Source organism: Mustelus asterias, chromosome 17, assembly GCF_964213995.1.
Source record: "Mustelus asterias chromosome 17, sMusAst1.hap1.1, whole genome shotgun sequence".
In the NCBI taxonomy this organism is placed as follows: domain Eukaryota; kingdom Metazoa; phylum Chordata; class Chondrichthyes; order Carcharhiniformes; family Triakidae; genus Mustelus; species Mustelus asterias.
In genome coordinates this window covers 10,373,021-10,386,804 of record NC_135817.1, presented here as the reverse complement: position 1 = coordinate 10,386,804, position 13,784 = coordinate 10,373,021, and the positions used below count along the sequence as shown (strand labels likewise).

Here is a 13,784-nt window from a genome sequence, read left to right as displayed (position 1 = left end):
CATATCTGGATTAGCGAACGCAGTGGTAAAGGGGGAAGTACCAGTAAGGTTGGGTGTGCAGCCCATTAAGTCAATTTAAATGCATGTAACTGTATTTAAATGGCTGTTGCGCCCGTTTTGGGCGCGATCCCGATTGCGGCCATTTTTGGGTCTTGGTAAAGGGTGAACCAGCGCGGAGGCAGGCACGGATCGCGCTACTCACCTCACGCCCAACTTTACCAAGTTTTTGCGCCCGAAAACGGGTGCAACTTGATGGTAAAATTGGGCCCTAAGTGTTTCTCTCCATTAGAAAGAGACAATTGGTTATATAGCTTGAGGGGTTCCACTGCACATCAAGCATCGGACAAGGTAAAGAGGCAGGCCTCCCTGAACTCCCACAGCCAGTACAGGGGTTCCCATGGTATTGGTATCATTCTGTACCGTATGCGAGCCATCTATCCACCTGAGCCAACCGGCCCCGACACAACTATAGACACCAACTGTAGATTTCTTATAATGAAGAAGAGCCATATGGGACTCGAAACATTAACTCTGCTTCTCTCCCAACAGATGCTGCCAGGCCTTCTGAAGTTTTCCCAGCACTTTCTGTTTTTATTTCAGATTTCTAGCATCTGCAGTGTTTTGCTTTCATTCAAGATGGCGTGGGCTTCACGGACTGAACGTTTTTCCAATTCCTACTGTCCGTCACTATGTAAACCCCAAAATAGTTGGCAATGATTAACATTCTGAGTGGAAAGGTATTTGATATCCTCTGACTGAATCAATGCAGCCTTTTCATGAGACTTGCTAACACACGCAACTCTTTGTTGCATTTGCTTAATGATTCTTCTTGCCAATGAATCAGACTGAACTCAGGGAGAAGGCCATTCAGCAAGTGGAGCATGTTTCACCATTCAGTGAGATCATGCCTAACCTGTCACCCAACCCCATCCACCACCCTTAGCCCCACATTCCATAATACCATTGACCAGTAAAAATCCATCAATCTTAGATAGATTTCAAATCATTAATTGAATGGGGTACTACTGTTTTCTTCTGGCAATGAGTTCTACCCTTTGACCACCTTTCATGAGGGTTTCCAAACTTCTCTCCTGAATGTCTTGGCTTCGATCAGGTTTATTAGTGTCACAAGTAGGCTTACATTAACACTGCAATGTTAATGTAAGCCTACTTGTGACACTAATAAATAACATTTCCATAACACTACCACACTCCGGCGCCTGTTTGGGTACACTGAGGGAGAATTTAGCATGGCCAATGCACCTACCAGCACGTCTTTCGGATTGTGGGAGGAAACCGGAGCACCCGGAGGAAATGCAAGCAGACACGGGGAGAGTATGCAGACTCCGCACGGACAGTGACCCGAGGCCAGAATTGAACCCGGGTCCCTGGCGCTGTGAGGCAGCAGTGCTAACCACTGTGCGACCGTACTGCCCTAATGTCCCTTGTCAGGGTACAGTGAGAAGCCAGGCAGAGAATTAGTGGCATTCGGTTGTGTAGCACTGAGGGAATTCGAAAAGACATCAGAGTAATGTGGGAGGACGTTAGCTGAGACTGCACAGCAAGTGGAAGCCAGTCCACTCTTCCCTTCTGTCGGTGGCAGGAACCACCAATAAAAGTCAGCAATCCTGCTGATGTCATCATCGATGAGAGTGTTTGAGCATGTGACTCCTTCAGACCAATGGGACAAGGGGCAGCTAGGCTCCCGAGTTGTGCAAAGGTATGCGTGTTTCAAGATGTTTCATACCCCAGTTTGCACTGAGCAGTCGAGAGTAATCGATAACAACAAGCTAATGTTTCCAATTAGGCCACACATCTTGCAACTTAGAAAATAACAGATTTTAACCCTCTTCAACATTTTGTCAAACATGTCAGATGCATTACTTCCTTGGTGCTGAGAGAATTTAAAACAAGTATCTCACTAGAAGGAAGCCTGACCATTTACCAACACAGTTACATTTCAGAATCAGTACATTTTTGAGGACATCATATTTTGGCATCAAGCAGAGCAAAGAGGATCAATAGCTATCACAAGATATCACACTCTCTTAATTATGTTTCATTCGTTATTGATCTCAGAGAATATTATGCTCTGTCTTCCTGTGGCGCTGCAGGTAATGTGGGACTGTTTTGTTTCTATTCTATAAGGGGAGATAGTGATTGTGTTTGAGTTGTAATAACAATATGTGAGCAGGAAAGCAATGTTATCAGGATTCTTCTAGTCACTCTTTTTCTCTGGAATAATCCACTAATGTCACCATTGTCCCAGAAATTCTAGGAATGAAAACACAGGAGGTGGCCATTCAGCCCCTCACAATTCTGTTAGATCATGGCTGTTCTGCAAGGTGATAGGATAGGGTGAGGGGGATGGGTCCGTCAGCTTGTGGAATCCATAAGGGAATGATGGGAGACCAGGTTATAATACTGGTTGGTCCAGATGTTTGCTCAGTGTAGATGATGGAGCTTCCATCATATTAAGCCCGTTCATTGAGGTACCAACACTACTGACCGATGAATGGAAACAGCTGGAAATGCCTTACCAGACTCATCCACCAGGGGTAACTTGGAAGGACTTTCTTCATAATCATCGTCAGACATTTCCATCTCTTCCTCTCGACGAATTCCCATTAGCTCTTCACTGTGTACATTCCTGATTTCCTGTTGTTCAAGAGAGAAACACGACATTGCCAGAAATTCAAACAGGAGTGATCAGCAGTCAGTAAAGTTAGCTCAGTATGAACATGAACACTCTCATATTGACATGGATCCAATGCTGGTAAGTTGGAAGAATAAGCTTTGAGGTTCCAGGTGATTAGGCACCACTGGAGGGGGTGTGTATTGTTGGATGTGTGATTTTTTAAAAAATCATTCAAAGGATGCGGTCTCCATTGGCTAGACCAGCATTTATTGCCCATCCCTAATTCCCTACAGAAGGTGGTGGTGAGCTGCCTTCTTCAACCTCTGCAGCCCCTGTGGGGTAGGTACACCCACACTGCTGTTAGGGAGGGAATTGCAGGACTTTGCCCCATTGACAATGAAGGGACGGTGATATATTTCTAAGCAAGGTTGGTGAGTGGCTTGGAAGAGAACTTCCAGGTGGTGGTGTTCCCAGGAATCTGCTGCTCTTGTCCTTCTAGATGGTAGTGGTCATGGGTTTGTAATGTGCTATCTCAGGAGCCTTGGTGAGTTCCTGCAGTGCATCTTGTAGATGGTATACATGGCTGTCACTGTTCGTCGGTGGTGGAGGGAGTGAATGTTTGTGGATGGGGTGCCAATCAAGCGAGCGGTTGTGCCCTGAAATGTGTTAAGCTTCTTGAGTGTAGTTGGAGCTGCATTCACCCAGGCAAGTGGAGAGTACTCCATCACACTCAAGGCCTGGGCCTTGTATGTTGTGGACAGTCTTTGGGGAGTCAGGAGGTGAGTTACTCACTGCAGGATTCTTAGCCTCTGACCCGCTCTTATAGCAGTATTTATATGGCTAGTCCAGTTCAGTTTCTGGTCAATAGTAGCCCCCAGGATATTGATAGCAGCGAATTCAACAATGGTGATACCACTGAATGTCCAGGGGGTGATGGTTAGATTCTTGCTTGTTGATATTAAAGGTGATCTAGTGTTGGGAATGGCTGTGTCTTGTTGGGTGTTAGATATTACAGATGATTGAGAGTTGGAATGGACTATATTTTGCCCTGTTGTAAATAAAATTGGGTTGAAAGATTATCTTTTTCACTTCATTACAAATTTATTTCATACCTGTTTGCGGAATTTAGAAAATAGAATAGGATTGGATTACCAGTTTTGACACTGTTAAACAAGTGTTCCCAGAACAGGTTAAAATAGGTTTATTATAGATTTTTGAAGTCAGTTTTTTTCTAACAAGACCTAATCAGGTGTTCCAATATTGATGAAAACATACCGTCCTTTAGATGAGGGTGTGAACTTACCATAACTCACTCCACCATCTGGCCCTCGGGGAAAAGATCATTATATCAATACAGGCTACTGTCCGAAAACAGGAAACATTTCCAGGTTCTGTCACTGTATTGTGTCACTTACCGTAATTACTGGCTTAATGAGGAAGACATACCATTAAAAATCATTTCAAATCTACAATAACACAAACGACAGCAGCATTTTATATACCTTCTTCATCAACCTAATTAAGCATCTCCCTTGTGGCTTTTTTTTTAACCAGTTTGTTAATGAGCAACTGTACTCTTCCAATCTCCCGTAATTAGGAAAGCAGATTTCATACCATTTCATCAAGCACACCATCTCCAAGTCAATCATGCGTGTTCCAAATAGACAAAATAATTCAAACAACTCACCTCAAGAAGTAACTTCTAACATCAGCTTGTTAAAATGTACCTGCTGTCAATCATCCCGAGTCAATTACATCTACACAGGAACAAACCTTTGAGGTATAATACACATTGCATTCGCAATGAACTTACTATTGACTCAACTGGTGTCTTGTAAATGCAATGGCAAGTGCAAGGCATTGGAAAGGGACAAGGTGAAAAGCCAATGAATTCGCTCTCAGCGAAATCATCCCATTTCTCAAAATGGCCCAAAGGAATTGGATATCGCACATTGGAGATGATGGGAGGGGTTGTGTATTGTTGTTTGATATTACAGGTGATCGAGTGCTGGACACGCTATGTGTTATCCAGTATTTGATATTACAGGTTGAAGTGGGGAAAATTATAAAATGGGTACCTGACACACAAAATGGTTGCCTGGCACACAAAATGGTTACCTGGAAAGAGACATTAAGCAGGCACTGACTTTTAGCACGGACAGCTACTTAAGATTAAAACATGCAGCACAGACAGTTATTTAAAGTTAAACATGCAGGAGCCAAAAGCTGCAGGAAGCCAGTCAGAGCTTGAGGCACTTTAAAGATAAGGACAGACCCAAGACAATAAGGTCTGATAATAAGATCAGCCATAGATGGGAACAGAAATACATAAATGCAGCAAAACTGTATGTATAGACCGAAACTAGTCATTGATAGAGGAAATGTATCCATTCTATGAACAATGCGATGTTAAATGCACATGTCTGTACCTATCTGATTGTAACGATGTGTTAACTATCGATCACCATGATCTGTCTATTCAACTACAACGATGTGTTAAATGGCTAATGTCCGGACTATCCATTGTCTGAAAAGTATAAAAATGGTCAACTGCTATTGTATTATTGAGAAGGTAGCTGCCAAGTTTAAAAAAGGAAATAGACAAAAGGCGGGTAACTACAGGCCGGTTAGCTTAACGTCTGTAGTTGGGAAAATGCTGGAATCCATCATTAAAGAAGAAATAGCGGGCCATCTGGATAAGAATGGTTCGATTAATGGATTCATGAGGGGAAAGTCGTGCTTGACGAACTTGTTAGATTTTTATGAAGATGTGACTAGTGCGGTTGACGGAGGGGAACCGGTGGATGCGATGTTTTTGGACTTCCAAAAGGCGTTTGATAAGGTGCCTCACAAAAGGTTGCTGAAGAAGATTGGGCCACACGGAGTTTGGGGTAGGGTGTTAGCGTGGATTGGGGATTGGCTATCCGGCAGGAAGCAGAGAGTCGGAATAAATGGGTGCTTTTCTGGTTGGCAGATGGTAACTAGTGGCGTGCCGCAGGGATCGGTACTGGGGCCTCAACTATTTACCATTTATATAGACGATCTGGAGGAGGGGACTGAGTGTAGGGTAACAAAGTTTGCAGACGACACAAAGATAAGTGGAAACGTGAATCGTGTGGAGGGCGTAGAAGGTCTGCAGAGATTTGGACAGGCTGAGTGAGTGGGCGAGGATCTGGCAGATGGAGTATAACGTTAACAAATGCGAGGTTATTCACTTTGGAAGAAATAATAGCAAATTGGATTATTATCTAAATGGAAAGAAATTACAACATGCTGCTGTGCAGAGGGACCTGGGGGTCCTTGTGCATGAGATGCAAAAACCCAGTCTGCAGGTCCAACAGGTGATCAAGAAGGCAAATGGGATGTTGGCCTATATCGCAAGGGAGATAGAATATAAAAGCAGAGATGTCTTGCTGCATCTGTACAGGGCATTGGTGAGGCCGCAGCTGGAATACTGTGTGCAGTATTGGTCCCCTTATTTGCGGAAGGATATATTGGCCTTGGAGGGAGTGCAGAGAAGGTTCACCAGGTTGATACCAGAGATGAGGGGTGTTGATTATGAGGAGAGACTGAGCAGATTGAATTTGTATTCGTTGGAATTTAGAAGGCTGAGGGGGATCTTATAGAGACCTATAAGATAATGAAGGGGCTGGATAGGGTAGAGGTGGAGAGGTTCTTTCCACTTAGAAAGGAAGCTAGAACTAGAGGGCAAAGCCTCAAAATAAAGGGGGGTCAGTTTAGGACAGAGTTGAGGAGGAACTTCTTCTCTCAGAGGGTGGTGAATCTCTGGAATTCTCTGCTCACTGAAGTGGTGGAGGCTACCTCGTTGAATATGTTTAAATCACGGATAGATGGATTCCTGATCGGTAAGGGAATTAGGGGTTATAGGGATCAGGCGGGTAAGTGGAACTGATCCACTTCAGATCAGCCATGATCTTATTGAATGGCGGGGCAGGCTCGAGGGGCTAGATGGCCTACTCCTGCTCCTTGTTCTTATGTTCTTAAGTACTGCGGAGTACCAGTGCTTTCTCCCGAAGCTTCGTATCTGAAATAAAGCTGTATTATTGAACCTCCAGTCTGACTCCGGTGGTAATTTCCCACAACACAGGTGATCAAGTGCTGGACATGCTATGTGTTATCCAGTATTTGATATTACAGGTGATCTAGTTCAAACGGGAGTGTGTTATCTGATATTACAGGTGATCTAGTGTTGGTGTGCTATGTGTTATTCAGTATTTGATGATACAAGTGATCTAGTGCTGCAATTTATTAGGTGATCTGATGATGGTTTTATAAGGTGGTGAAAGGGATGATTGACCCCAGTTGCTCGCTGCTTCCAATTAAATAGGTAAGAGGACAGGTTTTCACAATGTTACCCTGTACAAGGACAGATCAAGGTTCAATGTTACGTAGATGGTACTCCTCTCAGACAATAGAACCTCGAGAATAGGCTGCCAACTTGTGCCATCCTTTAGTTGGATGGAAGAGGTATTTTGCAGACAAATATCTCCAAATCAGTCCTGGCATTATTTATGTTAGTCATGTTATTTTGGCGGTATCTTGCGGTTGTGAGTGGATAGTAAGATCAGAAAACGAGAAATCAATTGATGAAAATGATCCTGTTGAAAATGTGGATGAAATTTGCTTTGGGTGATGGGTGTGAATAGGCAGCAGTGACTGAGCAGCCCTGTTTACACCTTCCTGAGTTCCTTCTCCACTGTACTCACTAGGAAAGGAAGGTTGGATTGGGTGCACGGTGGGCTGTTGGCTGTCTACTGTTAGAAGTCTTACAACACCAGGTTTTTCAAGTTTAAAGTGAAAACTAGAAGTGGGCAGCAAAGGAGTCTGGGAAGGGTTTTTATTTTAACTTTAAAAGTCAGTTACCTGGGAGGTTCCCCCTCAGTAGTAGTTTTTTTTTTCTCTCGGGCCCCTAGCCCTATAAATTGGTGCAGAGGAGATACCCGATCCTCTACACTGGTAGAGGATCCCACCCTTCCATCCTCCTCTAACCTAATTATAAGTGTGGGGAAGTTTTTTGTTTTCTTTTTTTCTTGCTGGTAATGGCTTCAGGGATGGCAGTTCAGGCAGTATGCTGCATCTCCTGTGGGATGTATGTGGTGAGGAAATCCAGTAGTGTTTCAGGAGATTTTAGTTGTAAGAAGTGCATTAGATTGCAGCTTCTGGAGGAGCGTGTAAAGGAGCTGGAGGGGGAGGTAGAGGAACTCCGCATAATTCGGGAGGCGGAGGTGGAAGTTGATAGGAGTTATAGAGAAATAGTAACTCCTAGAAATGAGGCTTGGGTCAATGCCAGGAGGGGTAAGAAGCAATCGGGAAGACAATCCCCTGGGGCGGTTCCCCTCCATAATAGGTTTTCGGTGCTGGAGGCTACAGTTGAGGAGGAATCAACTGAGCATAGAGAGCAGATCTCTGGGGGTGAGCCGAGTGAGAAAGCTCAGGTGGTTAGGGGCTGTAAAAGACTGGGCCTTGTGATTGGGGACTCCACAATTAAGGGGACAGATAGGAGGGTCGGAACTAAAGGTAGGGACTCAGGGTTGGTGTGTTGCCTACCAGGGGCTGGGGTCCGGGATGTGTCTGACAGGGTATTCAGGACTCTTAGGGGGGAGGGAGATAAACCACAAGTTATTGTACATGTGGGGACACACGACATAGGGAGGATAGGGGAAGGGGATATTAGGCAGGGATTTATGGAGTTGGGGTGGAAACTAAAGGCCAAGACTGACAGAGTGGTTATCTCTGGACTCTTGCCTGTACCACGGGATAGTTTAGAGAGGAATAGGGAGAGGGAAGGTTTGAATTCATGGCTGAGGGGATGGTGCAGGAGGGAGGGGTTCAGGTACTTAAGCAATTGGGGCTCGTACTGGGGAAGGTGTGACCTCTATGAGAAGGATGGTCTACACCTTAATCAGAAGGGGACCAATATCCTGGGGGGTAAATTTGCTAAGGCCATGCAGGGAGGTTTAAACTGATTCGGGGGGGGGGAGGGATCCTGAGTAGTGGGGCTGAAAGTGAGGGATGCATGGATGGGGACTGCAATGCACGGCATTGCAGAGGTGGGGTGGAGCAGGGTTTGAAATGTGTATACTTCAATGCCAGGAGTATTCGCAATAAAGTGGGTGAACTTGCAGCGTGGATCAGTACCTGGGACTTCGATGTTGTGGCTATTTCAGAGACATGGATAGAGCAGGGGCAGGAATGGATGCTGCAGGTCCCGGGGTTCAAATGTTTTAGTCGAAGTAGGGAAGGAGGTAGAAGAGGGGGAGGGGTAGCATTATTGGTCAGAGATTGTATCACAGTGTCAGAGAGGAGGTTTGATGAGGACTTATCTGTTGAGGTAGTATGGGCGGAGATTAGAAATAGGAGAGGAGAGGTCACCCTGTTGGGAGTCTTTTATAGACCTCCTAAAAGTTCTAGAGAGGTTGAGGAAAGGATTGCGGAGTCAATCCTGCTTAGGAGTGAAAGTAATAGGGCAATTGTTATGGGGGATTTTAACTTGACTAATATTGACTGGAATTGTTATAGCTCTAGCTCGTTAGAGGGGTCAGTTTTTGTTCAAAGCGTGCAGGAAGGTTTTTTGACTCAGTATGTAGACAGGCCAACTAGAGGTGAGGCTATATTGGATCTGGTGCTGGGAAATGAGCCAGACCAGGTGCTAGACTTGGAAGTTGGTGTGCATTTTGGTGATAGTGACCACAATTCGGTTACGTTCACCTTAGTGATGGAAAGGGATAGGCATGAACCTCGGGCCAGTGGTTTTAGCTGGGGGAAGGGTAATTATGAGGCTATTAGGAGAGAATTAGGAAACATAGGTTGGACTAGGAGATTACAGGGACTGGGAACGTCCGACATGTGGAGTTTTTTCAAGGAGCAGCTACTGCGAGTCTGTGATAGGTATGTCCCTGTCAGGCAAGGAGGAATTGGTAGGGCTAGGGAACCGTGGTGCACCAAAAAAGTTTCTTTGTTGGTTAAAAAGAAAAAGGAGGCTTATGTTCGGATGAGACGTGAGCACTCGGGTAGTGCACTAGAAAGCTTTAGATTGGCTAAGAGGGAGTTGAAGAGCGAGCTTAGAAGGGCTAAAAGGGGACATGAGAAGACTTTGGCGGATAGGGTTAAAGAGAATCCTAAGGCGTTCTATAGGTATGTCAAGAACAGAAGGTTGGTTAGGGCAAGTTTAGGACCAGTTATAGATGGCAGAGGGAAGTTATGTGTGGAACCGGAGGAGATTGGTGAAGCATTGAACCAATATTTCTCTTCGGTGTTCACGCAAGGGGACATGAATATAGCTGAGGAGGACACTGGGTTGCAAGGGAGTAGAATAGACAGTATTACAGTTGATAAGGAGGATGTGCAGGATATTCTGGAGGGTCTGAAAATAGATAAATCCCCTGGTCCGGATGGGATTTATCCAAGGATTCTCTGGGAGGCAAGAGAAGTGATTGCAGAGCCTCTGGCTCTGATCTTCAGGTCGTCGTTGGCCTCTGGTATAGTACCAGAAGATTGGAGGTTAGCGAATGTTGTCCCATTGTTTAAGAAGGGGAACAGAGACTTCCCCGGGAATTATAGACCGGTGAGTCTCACTTCTGTTGTCGGCAAGATGTTGGAAAAAATTATAAGGGATAGGATTTATAGTTATTTGGAGAGTAATGAATTGATAGGTGATAGTCAGCATGGTTTTGTGGCAGGTAGGTCGTGCCTTACTAACCTTATTGAGTTTTTTGAGAAAGTGACCAAGGAGGTGGATGGGGGCAAGGCAGTGGACGTGGTATATATGGATTTTAGTAAGGCGTTTGATAAGGTTCACCATGGTAGGCTTCTGCAGAAAATGCAGATGTATGGGATTGGGGGTGATCTAGGAAATTGGATCAGGAATTGGCTAGCGGATAGGAAACAGAGGGTGGTGGTTGATAGTAAATATTCATCATGGAGTGCGGTTACAAGTGGTGTACCTCAGGGATCTGTTTTGGGGCCACTGCTGTTTGTAATATTTATTAATGATCTGGATGAGGGTATAGTTGGGTGGATTAGCAAATTTGCTGATGACACCAAAGTCGGTGGTGTGGTAGACAGTGAGGAAGGGTGTCGTAGTTTGCAGGAAGACTTAGACAGGTTGCAAAGTTGGGCTGAGAGGTGGCGGATGGAGTTTAATGCGGAGAAGTGTGAGGTAATTCACTTTGGTAGGAATAACAGATGTGTTGAGTATAGGGCTAACGGGAGGACTTTGAATAGTGTGGAGGAGCAGAGGGATTTAGGTGTATGTGTGCATAGATCCCTGAAAGTTGGGAATCAAGTAGATAAGGTTGTTAAGAAGGCATATGGTGTCTTGGCGTTTATTGGTAGGGGGATTGAATTTAGGAGTCGTAGCGTTATGTTGCAACTGTACACAACTCTGGTGCGGCCGCACTTGGAGTACTGTGTGCAGTTCTGGTCCCCACATTACAGGAAGGATGTGGAGGCTTTGGAGAGGGTGCAGAGGAGGTTTACCAGGATGTTGCCTGGTATGGAGGGGAGATCCTATGAGGAGAGGCTGAGGGATTTGGGATTGTTTTCGCTGGAAAGGCGGCGGCTAAGAGGGGATCTTATTGAAACATATAAGATGATTAGAGGTTTAGATAGGGTGGATAGTGATAGCCTTTTTCCTCTGATGGAGAAATCCAGCACGAGGGGGCATGGCTTTAAATTGAGGGGGGGTAGTTATAGAACCGATGTCAGGGGTAGGTTCTTTACCCAGAGGGTGGTGAGGGATTGGAATGCCCTGCCAGCATCAGTAGTAAATGCGCCTAGTTTGGGGGCGTTTAAGAGATCCGTAGATAGGTTCATGGACGAAAAGAAATTGGTTTAGGTTGGAGGGTCACAGTTTTTTTTTAACTGGTCGGTGCAACATCGTGGGCCGAAGGGCCTGTTCTGCGCTGTAATGTTCTATGTTCTATGTTCTATAGTCCAGCAGGTTTATTTGGCACTAGCTTTCGGAGTCTCAGGCCAAATGGTTAAAGTCTCAGGACTTTAACCTGGTGTTGTGAGACTTCTTACTGTGCTTACCCCAGTCCAACGCCGGCATCTCCACATCATGTCTACTGTTACCCAGTCATGACTGCAAGCTCAGGATTTGGCAAACTGTTTGATCATGATGAATATACAAGAAACGTTCAGCAACAAGAAAATGCTGCAAGAGCCTGGCTCAGAAAAGGTCCAGAAGAATCGATCACTAATTGTATGGTTCACCAGCAAAACCTGTGAACAATTTGAATAAGAGCTTCTCCCCTGCTCCACACCTCAAGGAAGCAAACAGACAGAGAAAAGATCAGCTACATGATGGAGATACATCATCCATGATGTGGAGATGCCGGCGTTGGACTGGGGTGAACACAGTAAGAGTTTTAACAACACCAGGTTAAAGTCCAACAGGTTTATTTGGTAGCAAATACCATTAGCTTTCGGAGCGCTGCCCCTTCGTCAGATGGAGTGGAAATCTGACGAAGGGGCAGCGCTCCAAAAGCTAGTGGTACTTGCTACCAAATAAACCTGTTGGACTTTAACCTGGTGTTGTTAAAACTGTTACTGCGACACATCATCCATCCAGGGACTGCCTGGGGTAGGAGAAGACCCTTCAGAGCAGAAAACCAAATTAAGATTCCCACCTCCCTCCCCCGCACCAAACCTCAAGTTGAATCATTTTGTCCTTACCATGAATGTATTATCAATTATAAAATAGATGTCAAAGAAAGAATGGGATAGTGAAGCAGCCAAGTACAGCTTAATAAGATAAAAGTCAATCGATTATTGACAAATACTGAAAAAACAAACTGGGAATGGTCATTCAGCTGCAGAGCAACACACAGAGCTTTACTCAAGCAGAAATTTATAATAAACAGAATGGAGGATGATCTCTTGCCCGTTACTTGTAGTAAAATTATTATCAGACTCAAATACAATTTTAACACTATCGTCCCCTAGTATCTTTTACTACGCAGTGATGAGTACTTGTTTTGAAATGTTAATTTTATTCCGAGCAGCCCCCTCTACTCTTAACCTAGCAGATAGCTGTGCAGAAGGAATTCAGCCTCAGGTTTTCAGTTGAATCTGTGAAAAGGCACAGGAGCCAAAGTGGCAGCTGGACCTCAGGTCATTGCTTGTTTAAAGTTGCCTCTATCGATCTCCGCACCTCCGCAAGCGTCAGTTTTATTTAAGGAACAACAGCCTCCAACCTCAGGGCAAGCCGGAACCCAGCTGCACACACTCGGCCCAGAGTCTGCTCTGAAGATCTCTGGAGATGGAGACTCAAACACAATGGGAAACAAATTCAGTTGCGGTTCAATCAATGCATCTCCTCGTGATTCAGTCTGACCCATTTGCTGATTACAGAGATAATTGTATCTACCAAGATACAAAGGACAGTTGCCAGGGAGTGTATTGACTGACAGAGTAGCTTACTGAAATGAAATATGGAACAAGCAAAGAAGAAAGACTACTGTTGATGTACTTTGCTATCATTTGAAGTTACCTGACACAAGGTAAGATATTCTGATGCATAATATTCCAACTCACTTAATCAGTGCAGCATTCATGACCATCAAATTATTTCTTGCACTGCATCAAAGCAGCCTCAGAGATATTCTCAAGTGTATTTTATCGAGTCAATTGGACTGCTCTGAAAGTTGAGGTCATTGCCTTGGACTGAATCTTCATCTAACTACTTGAAAGAGCCAGAGTCCACCTTGGATCAAATAAACCAATTATAACATGCAAGCAGATGAATTGGCTTCAAGCTGTGGTTTATGAAGTGATGCACTGCCGCACAATTCTAAAATGCTGTGTTTAATGAGGAAGTTGGGTGAGTGGAGAGACCTATCTCTACACAGAGTCTTGAAGGGAACTGTTATTAGTTTGCTGATGTTACAAAGACAAGGGTTGCAGTGTAGGAAACACAGCAGCTGATTTATACACAGTGAGGACAAACAACTAGGAGAAAACAATCAGATAATTGTTTTTTTTAAGTGATGATGGTTGAGACTAAACGGTGACCAGAACATTGGGGAACTCCCTTACTCCTTAAAATAGTGCCATGGGACCTCTTACTGACCGGGAGGTCAGGGCGGCACGGTGGTTAGCACTGCTGCCTCACAATGCCAGG

General features: G+C 44.7%; 1 protein-coding gene across 1 annotated transcript in view; it reads right to left on the bottom strand.

Moving 5' to 3' along the window:
• enox1 (ecto-NOX disulfide-thiol exchanger 1) overlaps nt 1–13,784 on the bottom strand; it is a 264,276-nt gene that overhangs the window by 149,972 nt on the left and 100,520 nt on the right. Inside the window, exon 8 of the mRNA XM_078231954.1 lies at nt 2,541–2,658. Within this exon, the coding sequence (XP_078088080.1) occupies nt 2,541–2,658 (118 nt within the window). The remainder of the gene's footprint in view (nt 1–2,540; nt 2,659–13,784) is intronic.